The following is a 14727-nucleotide window of genomic DNA, read 5'->3' on the forward strand; positions in this document are numbered from 1 at the left end:
GAAATGCAGGGAGGAAAAGAAAAGTTACTTTGATGATAAAGATGAATAAATGTTTGCACAATGCTGATTCAGCCGATCAGACAGACAGAGGCAACGGCAACATGACGCTATTAAATGACTGAAAACACAAAGGGCCTCTCCACACAAAATGTTTTTTAGCCTCATGGAAATTGCATCTTGGGAGCCCTGTATTCTTTTGGGAGCAGGTCCCAGAGTGGGAAAATGTCAAAATACCAGCTTTGCATTTTCATGTCGACAACCAATATGCTACGTTGGGAAACATGGTCAAAGTACCACCTGTGTCTTGCTCTGACAGTCACTGTTGCTTTCTTTGTCGTCGTTGTCGCCATCTTCCTCCTGTTTGGAGATTGCTCGCTTTATGATAACTTTTATTTCCTTCCTTTCCCATGGCTTGGTTCATTAAGTCTCTCTTTCTGTGATTGTCTACATTGTAAAGTATATTCCTATTAAAACATTTGCACATGCTTTTTTCAAAAATGACAAAGAAAAATATCGTTGAGCCTACATGTTGTTGTGTTTCCGTGTGGATACGGCCAAAGTCTCACCCACGAAAAGTTTCAGAAATGAATTCCCAGTCATTCAGCAGCTGAATGGGATACAGTAAATGCCTATTGCCCCACCCATTCTTGCACTGCTGGTGTAGACACACAGGAGTGCAGGTCGGAAAGTATCGCTTGACAGAGTTTGTTTTTTGAGGAAGGAAAAAGCAAATGATGTGACATCATGTCCATTCAAGAAAACCAAAAGGGGACAAAAATGAAAACATCAACAACAGCAAAACATTAAGTTACCCACTGCAGCTTTGAGTATAATAACAAAGCATTTGCACTACATTAACTCCCACCAGGATTCTCTAATAATGAGCTCATATGGTCTGACTCATGACTTACTCAGGTGCTCAGGTGTTTCTGTAACCAAACACTGCTTCACAGACTTTACCAGAAGCTGCAGCACAAGCCTGCACCGACATGTTGCATGGAAAGTTATATGTAGTGTGCAAAAGAATGCTGAAGATGACCGGTTAAAATGACTTTTACCAGAGGCAAACACCCAAGTGTTTCAACATTTGCCTGCAGGCTGATGAATTACTCCATTCTCCTTTATCGCTGTAGTGTGAACATATTTACTCTGCAGCGCTGTAGTAGGACAGAGGCTTATTGTGTGCTTTACATAATTTAAAGCTAAAACTGACAGTGTGACATGCTGTGAACCCTGGGTTGAGACGTGGAGTGGGAGTGGGCAGAAATGCTGCTTTTCAATTATCTTGTTTTACACTTGTCACTGTCACCTTAAGAAATTTCTGTACAACCTATTGTTGTTGGGTTGTTTTTTTGGCACAGCGTGGCTGCAATAATCTTTTACACTGTGATGCATCTGAGCTGAATGCTTCTGCAAACTTGTGGTTTTCAGAAGAGAAAAACCAAGTCAAGGCACTGACAGATGATTTACTCTGTCTCCACACCCACATGAAGGCATGAGCCAAAATGTGTTGGTGAGTGAGGTTTTTTTTTTTTTTTTTTTTTTTTACCATCTCAAGTCCTTAAAAAAGGGGGGTCTTTTAAATGTTCTAATCATCTGTTAGATTTTCTGATGCAAAAACCCCTTTTTGCATTAAGTGTCAAAAACTGAGACCCCATGGTCTGAGGGAAACATGCAGAGCTCCTGCAAACGCTCTCTTAAATCATTTTCGTCTGATCATGTTTCATATACAAGTAATGAGATTTATAAGATGTATAATCGAAAGTCATTAGGATCAGTTAAGCTGCAGCTTTGCGGTTGGTCCTTTACCAAGACCTGAAAAGAACTAGACTCATCCTAGCTTACTGCCATTATTAAATTATTGGCACGTTTTAAAGATAGTATTCATGTAGCTAAAAAAAGTCATAATTACGACATAGGATTTCTTGCTTTATCAATGGGTATTAGTGTTTGAAGGCCAAATACATGGTGTAAAAACAAGAACATTGTCTTGATGGATTTATGTCATGTTTTCCCTGCAGCAATATGAGAGATTCCTGTTACAGCAAGAACTGTGCACATTAGTTTTCCAATTCTGCAAAGGTGGGTGAGGAGAGAGTTTTGTGAATGAATGGTTTTACATGGTTGATGATTGATGTCAACAAAATGTATTTATCAGGATACAGTAAACCCTTTGAGAAGAATAATCTCGGGCCCAACACATGTGCAGCAAAGATCCATCCATCTTCTACCTTATCCTTTATCCTTCACATGGGGGGGCAATGGTGCCAATCCCAGCTGACATAGGGCTAAAGGCGGGGTACACCCTGGACAGGTCTCCTGTCCATCACAGGGACACATAGAGACAAACAACCATCAACTCTCACACTCACACCTACGGTCAATTTAGAGTGTTCAATTTGCCTAATCCCTAAATCTGCATATGTTTGGACTGTGGGGGGAAACCGGAGAATCCGGAGAAAACCCACACACACACGCACAGTCTTCTTGGTGCAAAGGTAAGAGTGCTAACCACTACAGCAACATGTGTGTGCAGCAAGGATACATGGTGTAAAAAAAAAATAATATAACAATTACAAAACAAACAACAACCAAATACACAGACGGCAATAAACAATATAAATAACAACAAAAAGAGGAAAAAAAAGGTAAGAAAACAACTATAGTCTTGGTGCAGTAACAATGATCAATATATAATTGTGTTAGTGTATTTAACTTGTGCTAATAAACCCTCCTTAAGGTGACACACTGGACTGTATATATACTCATCCAAACACATTTATGTGTAGTGTATTCAACTTTTGCACGAAAAAAATAACCTTATGTTAATGTTTGACACAGAAAAAGAGGGGGAAAAAAGACACACAGGGACGTTTGTGCTTTGCTTTTCATCCACACGCTGCTATCACACTCTCTACAGTCACTGGAGGTCTTGTGAAAAGCTGCCTGCAAGAAACCATACATGGCCTTGTTTTTGACAGGACACTCTGTAAGATATGAAACAACCCTGACTTCTGCACTGGTTCTTGGATTTTGAACTAAGAATTTAATGTCAAGAAGTTTGACATTAAACCTTTTGCTCCACAGTGCTTATCCCACAGGTGTCATCGTTTTACACCCAGAGACACACGGTGAACTCATATTCAGCTGCTGCAGTGACAACACAACAACACACAAACAATACTGTTGTTGTAACTATGTGAGTACAGTGTATAACCGGTGCTGCTTCCAGTCAAAAGGAAGTTGCACACTTTACTGTTGAATGAATAAAACAAAAGTTTACCAGTATGTTACTGAGCTTTAGTTAAGCAGGTTATCCTACCGTTGAGTAAAGCCAGGATATTTACCCTTTTTTTCCCCCCTTCTTTACACTAAGCCAAGGTAGACTTTCATTACATGCAAGACTGGTATTTTTAAGTCACCAGTGAAGTTACCGCATGACCTGCAGCACCATCACCTGCTCCAGCTGTTGCGAACATGGCTGTGACTGCATCTTTGTGAAATGATCATTAATTACTCAGACCGGAGAACAATCGAGTGTATTTTATTCAGAGATCCGTTGAATATGATGAACAGTGGGTGGTATTTGTGCAGGTTTCTGTCTTAAACTTCACGAGGGCTTGAATAGCCTTGGGTGTGGCATCATCACCCATGGTTCGTGTTCAAACCTGTTCCTCCGCAGGCAGCTTAAGTAAGCATTTACTGAAAGAGGGGGAAAAAACAATACTCTTCATTACTGAATACTTACATATTTTCTATCCGTACACCCAGGCTTAATGCAGTTCTTTATACAAAAAAAAACCCTGACCTTTCTTGGCCTCCCAACTAAATGTGCTTTTTTTTTTTCCTCATGTGTTTGTGTGACCTTTGCGTGCATACTTCTTATTTTTCCACACTCACCAATTAAATATGCTCTTAGTTTAACATTTCCTGACATTTTATCGGAATGCGTGAACTTTAATCATGTCATGGTGCGGAAGACAATCACCTGAGGCATGTACCTGTGCTGAAGCAGGTTGCAACTCGTCAGATGTGCGGATGTGAAGGTACATTTTATGGACCGTAAGAGCCACAAGTATTTTTTCTCTTTGTGTGTGTGTATGTGTATTTGTGTTGACATAGCCTTCTAGATATGATGAGATGGCAAATCCCTTCAAGCTGATTTCACATGTTTACTCATTGTCTTTTACTGTGTTCCTAATGTTTTTCTACAACTGTAAGGTGTTGTTGACTTTCAAATTAGGAAATTGTGCAATGTATGGGAATTTAAAATTCTACATTTGGCCACAAAATACAGCACGTCACAGTGTGAAAACACTGTTTGAAGAGCATTTATTGCTGAGCATACAGGATGGAACTCAGGAGTTCAGCATGGGGATGGGTTCTCACAGTGCTTTATTGACCAAAGGAGCAACATGGAACAGCAGAATTAAAAACACACACTGTACTGCCACCTACTGGCTAAACATGTGTGGTGCAATAATTGCTGCACCAGTTTATTCCAAACTAATTTGTTCAGGAACCAGAATAAAGAAACCTACATTAAAACACTGTTAGCACCTTATCATGGAGAATACCTTACAGAAAGTTGTGTTTACTTCTTTTACACAACCAATATTTGGTGAATGGTGTGTTTTTTCCCTAACATGCCAGATCAGATATCAGCCACAGCTTCAACCTCCACCTGCTCCTGCTCCTGCTCCTTCTTCTCCACAGCTGCTGGCTCCTCCTCCTCCTTCTTCTCCACAGCTGCTGGCTCCTCGATTGCTGCCACCTGCTGCTGCTCCTGCTCCTGCACTGTCTTCTTCTGCTCCGTCTTGATCACCACGGTTTCTGTCTTGGTGACTGTGCTGCTCTTCACTGCTGGTCCCTCAAAGGCAGTGATAGAACCACTGCTGGCTTTGACTCCACCAAAGGAGCCGGTGATGTAGGACTGGGGGCGGCAGCTCTCGAGGCCGTAGGCACTGTAGTTCATAGCTGTACATTCATACGTTAAAAAAAAAAAAAAACATTAATGAAAAAGAAGAACAAAAAATTTGACCAATCAGTTGATATTTGTGTTTGTTTGTTTTTCCACTGCAGGTGCGATATGATACGATACGATGCCATACGATGCAATTCTGCAGCGTAAATCACCTCAATAAATCAATTAAAGAAAACTACACATATCACATATTTAGTATTTCATCGCTGTTAACCCAGATTAGATTTAGTGTAATGTAGTTAATGTAGTGGATTTCATGACTTTATGGCAATAATCAGCAGCAGTGAAACATTTTAAACATTTGCACCATGATCCCAAAAAAATAACTTACATGTCTGCTTGGATATAGTGGTCTTGATTCCAGTTGCCAACCTGTAAAATATTTTTTTTAAAAGTCAAATACCTTGAGATATACAGACTAAAACTGGAGTAAAAGGATTCTCTTTTTACAGTAGTGTCTTACCGGTCCTCTTCTCCCTCCAGCAGTTTCCTGTAGGTGGCGATCTCAATGTCCAGAGCCAGTTTTACATTCATCAGTTCCTGGTACTGGCGGACTTGCAGAGCCATGTCCTGCTTGGCTCTCTGGAGAGCTTCTTCCAGCTCTCTCACACGGAGTTTAGCGTCCTTCACTGCCAGCTCACCACGCTCCTCAGCCTCGGCAATTTGAGCTTCCAAATTGTTTCGCTAAATGTGAAATTTATAATAGTTCAAAATGGACTCAAACTTGTAACTGCACAGGATTTAAAAAAAAAAAAATCATTCTAGAAAATGCACAATGCTGAACTGTGTAATCCTCACCTGTGCTTTAACCATGTCAATTTCAGACTGGAGCCTCATTATTCTGCGGTTCATGTCAGAAATCTCAGCCTTAGATAACTTCAGGTCGTCACCAAATCGGCCGGCAGACTGCTGCATCTCTGCATACTGAAACCAACAAAGTCAAAGTCTCATGAAAATCTGGTGTCACACTGTGTAACATTTAAGAAGCTTTACCCTATATACGATGAGTGTTTGTGAATAATGACTTTATAATAAAAATTGTTTTCATAGCCTCTTAAATGTACTCAAGGCAAAGGGCTTGGTTTACTGAGGCTGCCATCTTGTGCTGGCTTACGTTTCGACAATTCAGGGCTTCATCCACATAAACCCATGCATAAACCAACAAAGAAGACAGACAAAAAGTGAGTTATGAAACCATATTTAGATTATTTCTGGTATGCAAGGGCTACTGTAGTTCCCTGATGTGCTTGGGAAATAGAGGGGTGAGTTGTAGGACCCTCAATTTGTTGCAAAGAGTAAGTATATTTCAACAACTTTGGACCCAAACATTAATTTATAAACTTATCTTTAGCAGAGCAACCTCCTCATTTTACTACATGTTTAACAAATCCTTGAATCACTGACAACACTTGGTCTTGTTTGTTGTTCTTTTAAGTGCTTTATACTGTATGTGTACACTGAAACTATCATGTGACCTGCAGCTTAACACAATAAAACTCATGTTCATGTGTTTTGTTTTGTTTTTCTCACCTTAGTCTGGTACCATGACTCAGCTTCTGCTCTGCTGCGGTTTGCGATATCTTCATACTGGGCGCGCACTTCAGCGACAATGGCGTCCATATCAAGGCTACGGCTGTTGTCCATCTCCACCACAACAGATGTGTCCTTGATCTGGCTCTGGAGCTCACAGATTTCCTAAAAAAGGAAAGCACAACACAAAACCCGTCAGCAAGAACTGCTTCCTGGGCTGGTTAGAGGTGCTATTTGGATGATGTTAAAACAAAGCCAAAGAAAACTCCAAGGCAACAATTAAAAGTGCCTTCAATGCAATGGCAAGGTCATGTTCAACTTTAAAAATGATATGTGTTTCTGCCTCAAGCGTCTGTAATGTTAGAATCTCCCACTTGGACTTATGAACATCCAACAGATGGCAGCAGGTTTGGCCCAACTCAAAAAATTGAGAGAAAGTAAGATATACTAAGAAAAGATATAATTTATATAGATTAGCTATATAATCTATACATAGTACTTTCTGGACAAACTTGCTGCCCTCTACTGGGTTTTTATACATCTACACCCTCTTGAGGCCACTACTCAATGTCCAAGTCAGAAATTCCAACCACTATAAGATGGCCTTTTGTTCCATTATGATCGGTCTGACTCCCTGAAGAACGCTTTAAATAGAAACACGTCATACATATTATGTATTCTAAAGCATGCCGCTGCATTGAAGGCATTTTAACAGTTTGAATGTAAGTGCCTTGGAGTTTTCTTTGACTGTGATTCATTGACATGAGATCGAAACATAAAGTTAAATAAATGAAGTCATTACTGTATCATAGATCTGCCTCAAGAAGTCAATCTCATCAGAGAGCCCGTCCAGTTTGGCCTCCAGCTCCACTTTGATCATGTAGGCTGCATCTGTGTCCTGCAAGGAAAAAAAGAGGCCACTGAGAGAGAATCACTGTTGCATATCAGCCTGACCATGAGCTACAAATTGCCACTGTATGAACTCATTGATTATACTTTAAAGACAAAGAACATGAACAGACCTTCTTTAAGAGGACAAAGTTGTTCTCACATTCATTGCGCTTGTTGATCTCATCTTCATACCTTAAAAAAAAAAAAAAAAGAACACGTTGATTATATTCAATCCCTAAATCACAGGGTTATGACATCAACACTTGAACAAAGTTTAATGGCCAGTTTCTGTTTATGTCCAGGATTTATGCTGAAGTGGATGTTATTTTTATTTTTGCTTGTACATACTAAAATGTTGAATGAAAGGGAAATGCAATCAGTGCAGAGGCGGTGAAGTATTTTGTTTTGTTCTACATCCATTGAATGTATTAGACTTTCTGTTTGGCCGAGATAAACAACCTCACATCCACTCACTTGGTTTTAAAGTCCTCAACCATTCCTGTCATGTGATGCAGGTCGGACTCCAGTTTGACTTTTTCGTGACCCAGGTTGTCGAGCTGTCTGCGCAGGTTGGCGATGTATGCTTCGAACATGGCATCGACGTTGGAGCGACACGTGGTCTGTTCCTGCAGAAGTTTCCACTTGGTCTCAAGCATTTTGTTCTGCTGCTCTAGGAAGCGAACCTGCAGAGAGACAAGTCTGTGATGAGTGACCAGAGGAGGAGATCCCTGAGACAAATGTGTCTGACAGAGTAAGACTGTATGTAAAGAGAGGGTGGAAGTGAAGCATGAAAAGCATGAATGGCTTCACTTTGTATGCTGCGGGCCATGAACAAAGGATGACATGGGCATCGGCTAAAAGAAAAATGACAAACTGAACGTCTGTGACCTACGACACCCTCCAAATGTCACATTGATTACTGGTCACTCAGTTCCAACAAATAGTGCCATGTTACAACACAAAGTGACTCTGTTTTCCAGTTGCAACACAGTTCAGCCGTTTGCAATGTTTCTATTCAGCACCCTGACCCTGGGTGGGGTCCTGCTACTGCTCAGCAAACATGACGATAGACACTGTGTGTGTACATGTGTGTGTTATCACAGTGTCTTGAATGCAGAGGAGGGGTAAAAACTAGGCGCAGTGTGATTGATTTACAGGTTAACCGCTGGGTCCCTCTTTAAACAGTGGACACCATTTATGAGTGACAGTGACCGATAACTAAAGAATGTTTTTGGTTGATTTCAAATGAAGAGGCATGTAAGCTTCTCTCTCTCGATGGCTGCGACACACGTGTCACTCATCCTTGTTTGATGGAAGGGGCACATCAAGGATATATGTCGTCGTTGATGAAGTAGGTTCAGATTGCATGCATGTTTTATTTTTCCCCTCACTGCAGAGATGTGATGTACTCCACCGAGTATTTGACATTTGTCTCACACAAACCTTCCACGTGCCACGCCCTCACTTTTTTCCACCATGAAAGTTTGTACAGGCTTTGAATAATCCCAAAAATAGAATCCAATTAAATCACACAATATATATATATATATACACATAAAAAAAACAGTATGTAAGAATGGATTTACAACACGAATGCCAGCACTCACTAGTCACCATTTTATTACTTTCACAAAGACACTTCTGCAGATGATCGCTCACATATGTCCCTTCAGAATCCTTCAGCTCTTCATCTCAGCTGTGTGTGTGTATGTGTGTGTTCCAGGTATTACTCATGTTGTGGGGACCTGCACCTTTTTACACACATTGTGGGGACTTGAAGGTGAAGACATGTTGTATGGTTAGGATGAGGTTAATGTTAGGGTAAGCAGTTATGGTTACGGTTGGAGTAAGTTAGGGAATGAATGAAAGTCAGTGTAATGTCCTCTGAAGTCATGGAAACCTGACTCTCTGTGTGTGTGTGTGTGTGTGTGTGTGTGTGTGTGTGTGTGTGTACTCTGTATCCAGGCTGATCCTGTCATCTGAGAACTATGATCTAAACATATAAGGAAGCTAAGCCATTACTCATAACAGTCAGTATCTTACACAGAGTCACAGTATGTGCTTGTACAGTAGTAGATGACAGATTTTAATTCAATACTGTTTTGTCAGGGATTATCCCCATTGTGAAACTTCACCTTGGGCTATTTGGGCTTGAAATGGTCTAATTTCGTCTCAGGTTCCTGAGTTATTTTCTGCTCTTGGTGGGATTTCATTGTTTTGATTTCATTTTCATCCATGCAGACCCAAATTAGTACAGTATGTACTGTAGACACATGGCAGAGATAGTGGTGATGGAGTACCTGTTCTTTTGCCCCTACATGTCCAGGTTGAAAGACACTTTTATTCATTTGTTTTTGTAGTTGTATTCATACTGTATATTTATACAATGTATATCTATATAGTATGTATGTTTATATGTGTGCTTATATTTTGTTATGTCACTTATGGCATTAGTTCTCAATTCAAAGTATTTAATAATGCCAGTGTATGGTTATTGAAATAAATACATTTGTAAGTAAGTACAAGATTTGCCTTTATTCCTTTTAAAATTACAAGGGGGGTGGGGCCCTTTTTTTGCCCACTGAAAAGTCTGTGAACGCCACTGATGTGCTTCATGTTGCTATGTTTTAAGAGTTATATAGTAATATATTTTATTCTGAATAATATACTGTATACTGTATATACACTATAAGCAGATGTTGCACAGGTAAGACTGCATCCACTTTAATGGCATTAAGTGTGAACGTGCAATGACAATAAAGATATTCTACTGTATATATTACCCCATTATAACATAAAAGGTGTAATTTATCACTGTAGATTTATCTTGAAAACCTTAATGGCAATCTCCTGGTGACTGACCTTATCAATGAACGAAGCAAAGCGGTTGTTCAAGGTCTTGATCTGCTCCTTCTCCTGGGTGCGGATCACCTGGATGGTGGGGTCAATCTCCAGGTTCAGAGGTGCCAGCAGACTCTTGTTGACAGTCACTGCTGTGATGGGGGCCACTTCGTTGGCCATGCCACCTCCCATCCCTCCACCGAAGCCCACATAGCCAAACTCCACTGCACCTCCTCTTTGTGCAGAGCCTCCAGCGTACCCACCAACCACTTTGAACCCCCCAGCACCCACAGCAGCGCCACAGCTGCCCACTCCCCCATAGGAGCTGCGCACAGGATAGCTCTGTCTGGCACCTCCATAGCCGGAGAAGGAGCGGCTGCTGAAGCCCTGAGATGGACCTCGGGAGGATGACACAGTGGAGTAGGTGGTGGTCTTCAAAGCTCTGACAGACATGGTCACAGTGGAAGTCTGTACTGAGGAGGAGTGAGAGGAGAAACTCTGCTGAGGGGGAGCACAGTCAGGCAGATGGACCCTCTCTTGTGTTTGGCTCTATTTATCAGAGCAGGGGAGGGACACTGCTGAGGTGCAATTGGCTGGAGTCTTCAGCAGGGGAGTGAAGGACGAGGGGGAGAGATGTCACGGAAGAAAATGACATCATGTTACACATTTACAGCCAACCATGGTGCAGAAAAAAAATGGTCACTTTGGCAGTTTCTATAAATCTAGATTGTAATATATAATACCTATATGTTATGTAAAATGTAAATGTTTCGACGTTAAACACAAAAGTTATCCATTGTTAACTTTGTCCAAGCAGTCAAAATTCATTTCACTCATGTTTGCAGGTCTGTGTTTGTTTGTTTGTTTTTAAAGGAAGGTGTGTGTGTGTGTGTGTGTGTGTGTGGTGCTACTGGCGAAGTTGGCATCATCACCTCTTTAAAAATCTTGACGCCAGTAATAGTGAAGTAATCCACAGAGAACTGTAACACAGAAAACAAAGAGTCACATTGAGCTTGGTCAATTAAATGTTATATTTTTGAACAAATTAGTATGTGGATTTATTTTGATGTTGGCAAACTTGAATACACATACAGGGAATACATCTAAGCAGGTGGAAACCAATTTAAAAACAATTGAATTATTTCACTTCAAAATGCTTGTTGAAATAATCTAGAAGTGTGTGTTTGCTCGATAAGATATACCCAGCAAATGATCACAACTTCTGAAACAGTATTTTCCATCATCGCTTTACGTGACAATGACAATCTCTCGTTTTTAAATTGTTGCTTTCTTGCAAATACACTGTACTCAATGGGTGGACATTCAGACACACACACACAGCACCAGAATATAAAGTCAAACCTTGGGTATAATGAACAAGCAGACAATTGTATGAGCTTCACTAAAGTTCTCATAGATGTGACATATTGCAAAGTAAATTGTGGTCGCTCAGTGTGATGGTCTGTAAGTGTCTGTGGTCAATGGCTGTATGTCTCATAATTGTGAGACAGTTTTACCTGAGTGTGTCCTTCACACAGATACTTTCAGGCACCAAATGCTTCAGTAAGTCATCACAGTAAATGCTGTTTAGTTTGAATTTGATTTTTACAGGCGTGACTATCTAAAACTTCAAAGTAGAATAACACTTGTACGAGTACAAAGTGAGTACATTGCACAACTACAGGGTGCAGTTTGCTGGATCTATGATCAGTGGACCAAACAATGAAATACTACACACACACACACACACACAGCTGCACATGCACATACATAACATTATTGATGAGCATTCCTTCCATATCAGCTGAGTGCAGAGCAAACAGAGATTGTCTTTTTATTTTCCTCTGGACACCAACCATAGTTTCAAAGAGCTCTTTCTCTTCCCATAAATGTATTCTCTGCCCATATATATATATATATATACTGTATATTAAGAACCAGATTTATAATGTCAGTGAATATTTTACTGAGGAGTTAGTGATCTTAATTGCTAGATTCAGCTCCCCTTCAGTAGAACATGATGTCCATACATCGTCAACCACTTAACCCGAGATCAGGACTCAGGGGTAGCAGCTCTAGCAGGGGGCCCCAGACTTCCCATTCCCTGGCCACATGGTGCAGCTCTGACTGGGGGGGGGGGAATCCACAGGTGTTCCTAGGCCAGCAAGGAGATATAATCTCTCCACCTGGTCCTTTGTCTGCCCTTAGGTCTGGACATGCCAGGAACCCGAACCACCTCACCTGGCTCCTTTCTACGCCATCATGACCCATGATGTACATTTGTAAATTATTTTTCCCTTTTAAGGCAAATATACAATACAGCACAGGCCATAGAGTATGAGTGCACTCCAATAGGTGCCTGAAACTCTGCCTGACGTCTGTGAACCTCCAGTTGGAAAATCTCAACATGGCGTCGGTCAAGTCACAAATTACAATGTTTCGAAATGGGGGGTTTAGATTCTAACGTTTGACGTCATGACTAGTGCCACTTCTTGCTATTCTTTGCTCAGATTAGTTTATTTTGAGACATTCATGAAGTGTGTTGGTGATAAAGTGAGTTCTGGAGATGAGTGAGTTTTAGCACTGACCGATAAAATGAAATACATTACATTATACATTACTTTGTGGAATTTCAATGTTTTACTCTTTAGTGTTTTTTTCTTCCCACAAAGACGTTTAAAACCACAATTAGATTAGATTAGATTAGATTAGATTAGATTAGATTAGATTAGATTAGATTAGATACTTTTTTGTCATTGCAGACATAAATGAAATAAGTAATAAATATACACATTTACTCGTTCCAACATACATTAATTTAACTCCACAATCATTAAAACAGTGCTGACGTATGCATTTGCATTAGAGGGGTAAAAGCTGTTGAGGAATCATGTGGTGCATGTTTTAATTTGTTAAAGTTCATATCTTTGTGTGATGGTTTTACTTAAAACACTTTCTTTTATCATCGCAAACTGTGGAAACCGTGACTGAGCTGCGGAGCTGCAGACGTATGACTCATGAACTTTTCTGAGTAGCGTGATTCTGTTGCCGAGTTTGACGCAGCTTAACACCCCCCTGCTCAGTCTATTAACGTTTTTATCACACTTCTATTCTATTCTATTGCAGTGATAGCGGGGGCGTGGGGCATGTGTCGTGGAAAGTACATAATAAAGTACCTAAAAAGCACATGCACATTATGCACCACTCCAAAAATGCATGTTTTGCTTGGCTCGCCTCAAACAGTGACGTTACTCTCCACAATGGAACTGCTGTGCAAAAGTTGGAGGCAACCATATAAGCACAAGTTGGCCAGTTGATGTTGTTTTATTAATATCACAGCTTTTCAACAGAGCTGCATTTATTCCACAATGGCTGGATCAAAGCTGTTTCAGTCCAAATGCGAGCAATAGCTTTTTACAAAGCTAACCCCACCACCTTTGGCCTGTTAAGAGGCCAGTGATGTTTCTGGTTTGTATGAAGCTGCTACATGACACATCACGTGTGGAATGTGCTGCGAGACACACATACATGCTACAAGTTAGAGGGGAGTGGTGGAGAGAAGGGGGTGGGTAAGAGAGTACAATTAGCAAAGATAAGAAACAAGCCCATTTCACAACCACTGACAGACTGCCTGAGGTGTCCACTGTGGAGAGGGTGGGATTCATGGGGGAGTATATGATGTCCAAATCAAAGTACAATATAGCAAAGGATATGTCCTACATCCTACACGTTTATGTTTATAAAATGTGTGACCTGATTTAACAGGACAAACATTATTGTGATGACAAAGGTGAAAACTGAGAGCAAGAGAGCAGAAGAATTAGAAGAGAAAGATGTAGAAGGAAAAAACAATGAAAGTAGATGCAGAGGAAACAAAATGACTGCCTGACTGTGAGCTTATACACTCTGGAGCCACTTTATTAGGTACATAGGACACCTAATAAAGTGACAGTATTGACACATCGTGTGGTCTTCTGCTGCTGTAGTCCATCATTGGTGTCAAGGTTTGACATACCATAGTTGTAATGAGTTACTCTCACATTTTTATAATCTAACCCTAACAGCCATGCAATGTTCAAAGTACTTTTATTCCCCATACCGATAAATACTGCAACAACAGTGGTTTCAGTGTCAGTTTTAAGAGTTTGGGAGGGCCTCACTAAGCTTGCAAAGCTATCAGTACAATCAGTTGTAAAAATCACTTCCTGCGATGTTCGGTGATTCCTGTTCAAACAAAGAAACTCCTCCAGATATGAATGAGGGGCACAGAACACAGAGACAAACACACTCAATGCAGATGTTCGTGTAGAGGGGAAGCGAAGGGGGTGGCTGCAAGAGAATGTTGATGTGAAGAGGCTTGAAGAGACTACAAGCTTCTCACAGCATAGGTTTGAGACTCATGCCCTCTAGTGACAGGGAGCTGCAAGTGGGTGTTTTTTTTCCACAAGAGTGATATCACATGGTCATCATTTCCTGTGCCT

The 14727-nt window shown here is 40.7% G+C and overlaps 1 protein-coding gene across 1 annotated transcript; it reads right to left on the bottom strand.

The window, feature by feature from the left end:
* Positions 1 to 4378: 4378 nt before the first annotated feature.
* On the bottom strand, positions 4379 to 10784 carry LOC131460781 (keratin, type II cytoskeletal 8-like). Its single transcript, XM_058631563.1, has 9 exons — positions 10268 to 10784; positions 7880 to 8088; positions 7537 to 7597; positions 7317 to 7412; positions 6515 to 6679; positions 5783 to 5908; positions 5448 to 5668; positions 5316 to 5356; positions 4379 to 4977 (listed from the first exon to the last, which is right to left on the bottom strand). The coding sequence occupies exons 1-9, from the start codon at positions 10697 to 10699 to the stop codon at positions 4655 to 4657; spliced, it is 1674 nt and encodes a 557-aa protein (XP_058487546.1). The 5' UTR covers positions 10700 to 10784; the 3' UTR covers positions 4379 to 4654.
* Positions 10785 to 14727: the final 3943 nt, after the last annotated feature.

The sequence above is a fragment of the Solea solea genome, chromosome 6 (assembly GCF_958295425.1).
Source record: "Solea solea chromosome 6, fSolSol10.1, whole genome shotgun sequence".
In the NCBI taxonomy this organism is placed as follows: domain Eukaryota; kingdom Metazoa; phylum Chordata; class Actinopteri; order Pleuronectiformes; family Soleidae; genus Solea; species Solea solea.

Coding starts and splice junctions, on each gene's coding strand:
- LOC131460781 (XM_058631563.1), bottom strand. CDS start 10,699: ATGTCTGTCAGAGCTTTGAAGACCACCACCTACTCCACTGTGTCATCC. Junction 6,680..7,316: donor TGAGGCAGATCTATGATACA/GTAATGACTTCA, acceptor TTCCTTTTTTAG/GAAATCTGTGAGCTCCAGAG. Junction 5,669..5,782: donor TTGACATGGTTAAAGCACAG/GTGAGGATTACA, acceptor TTTCACATTTAG/CGAAACAATTTGGAAGCTCA.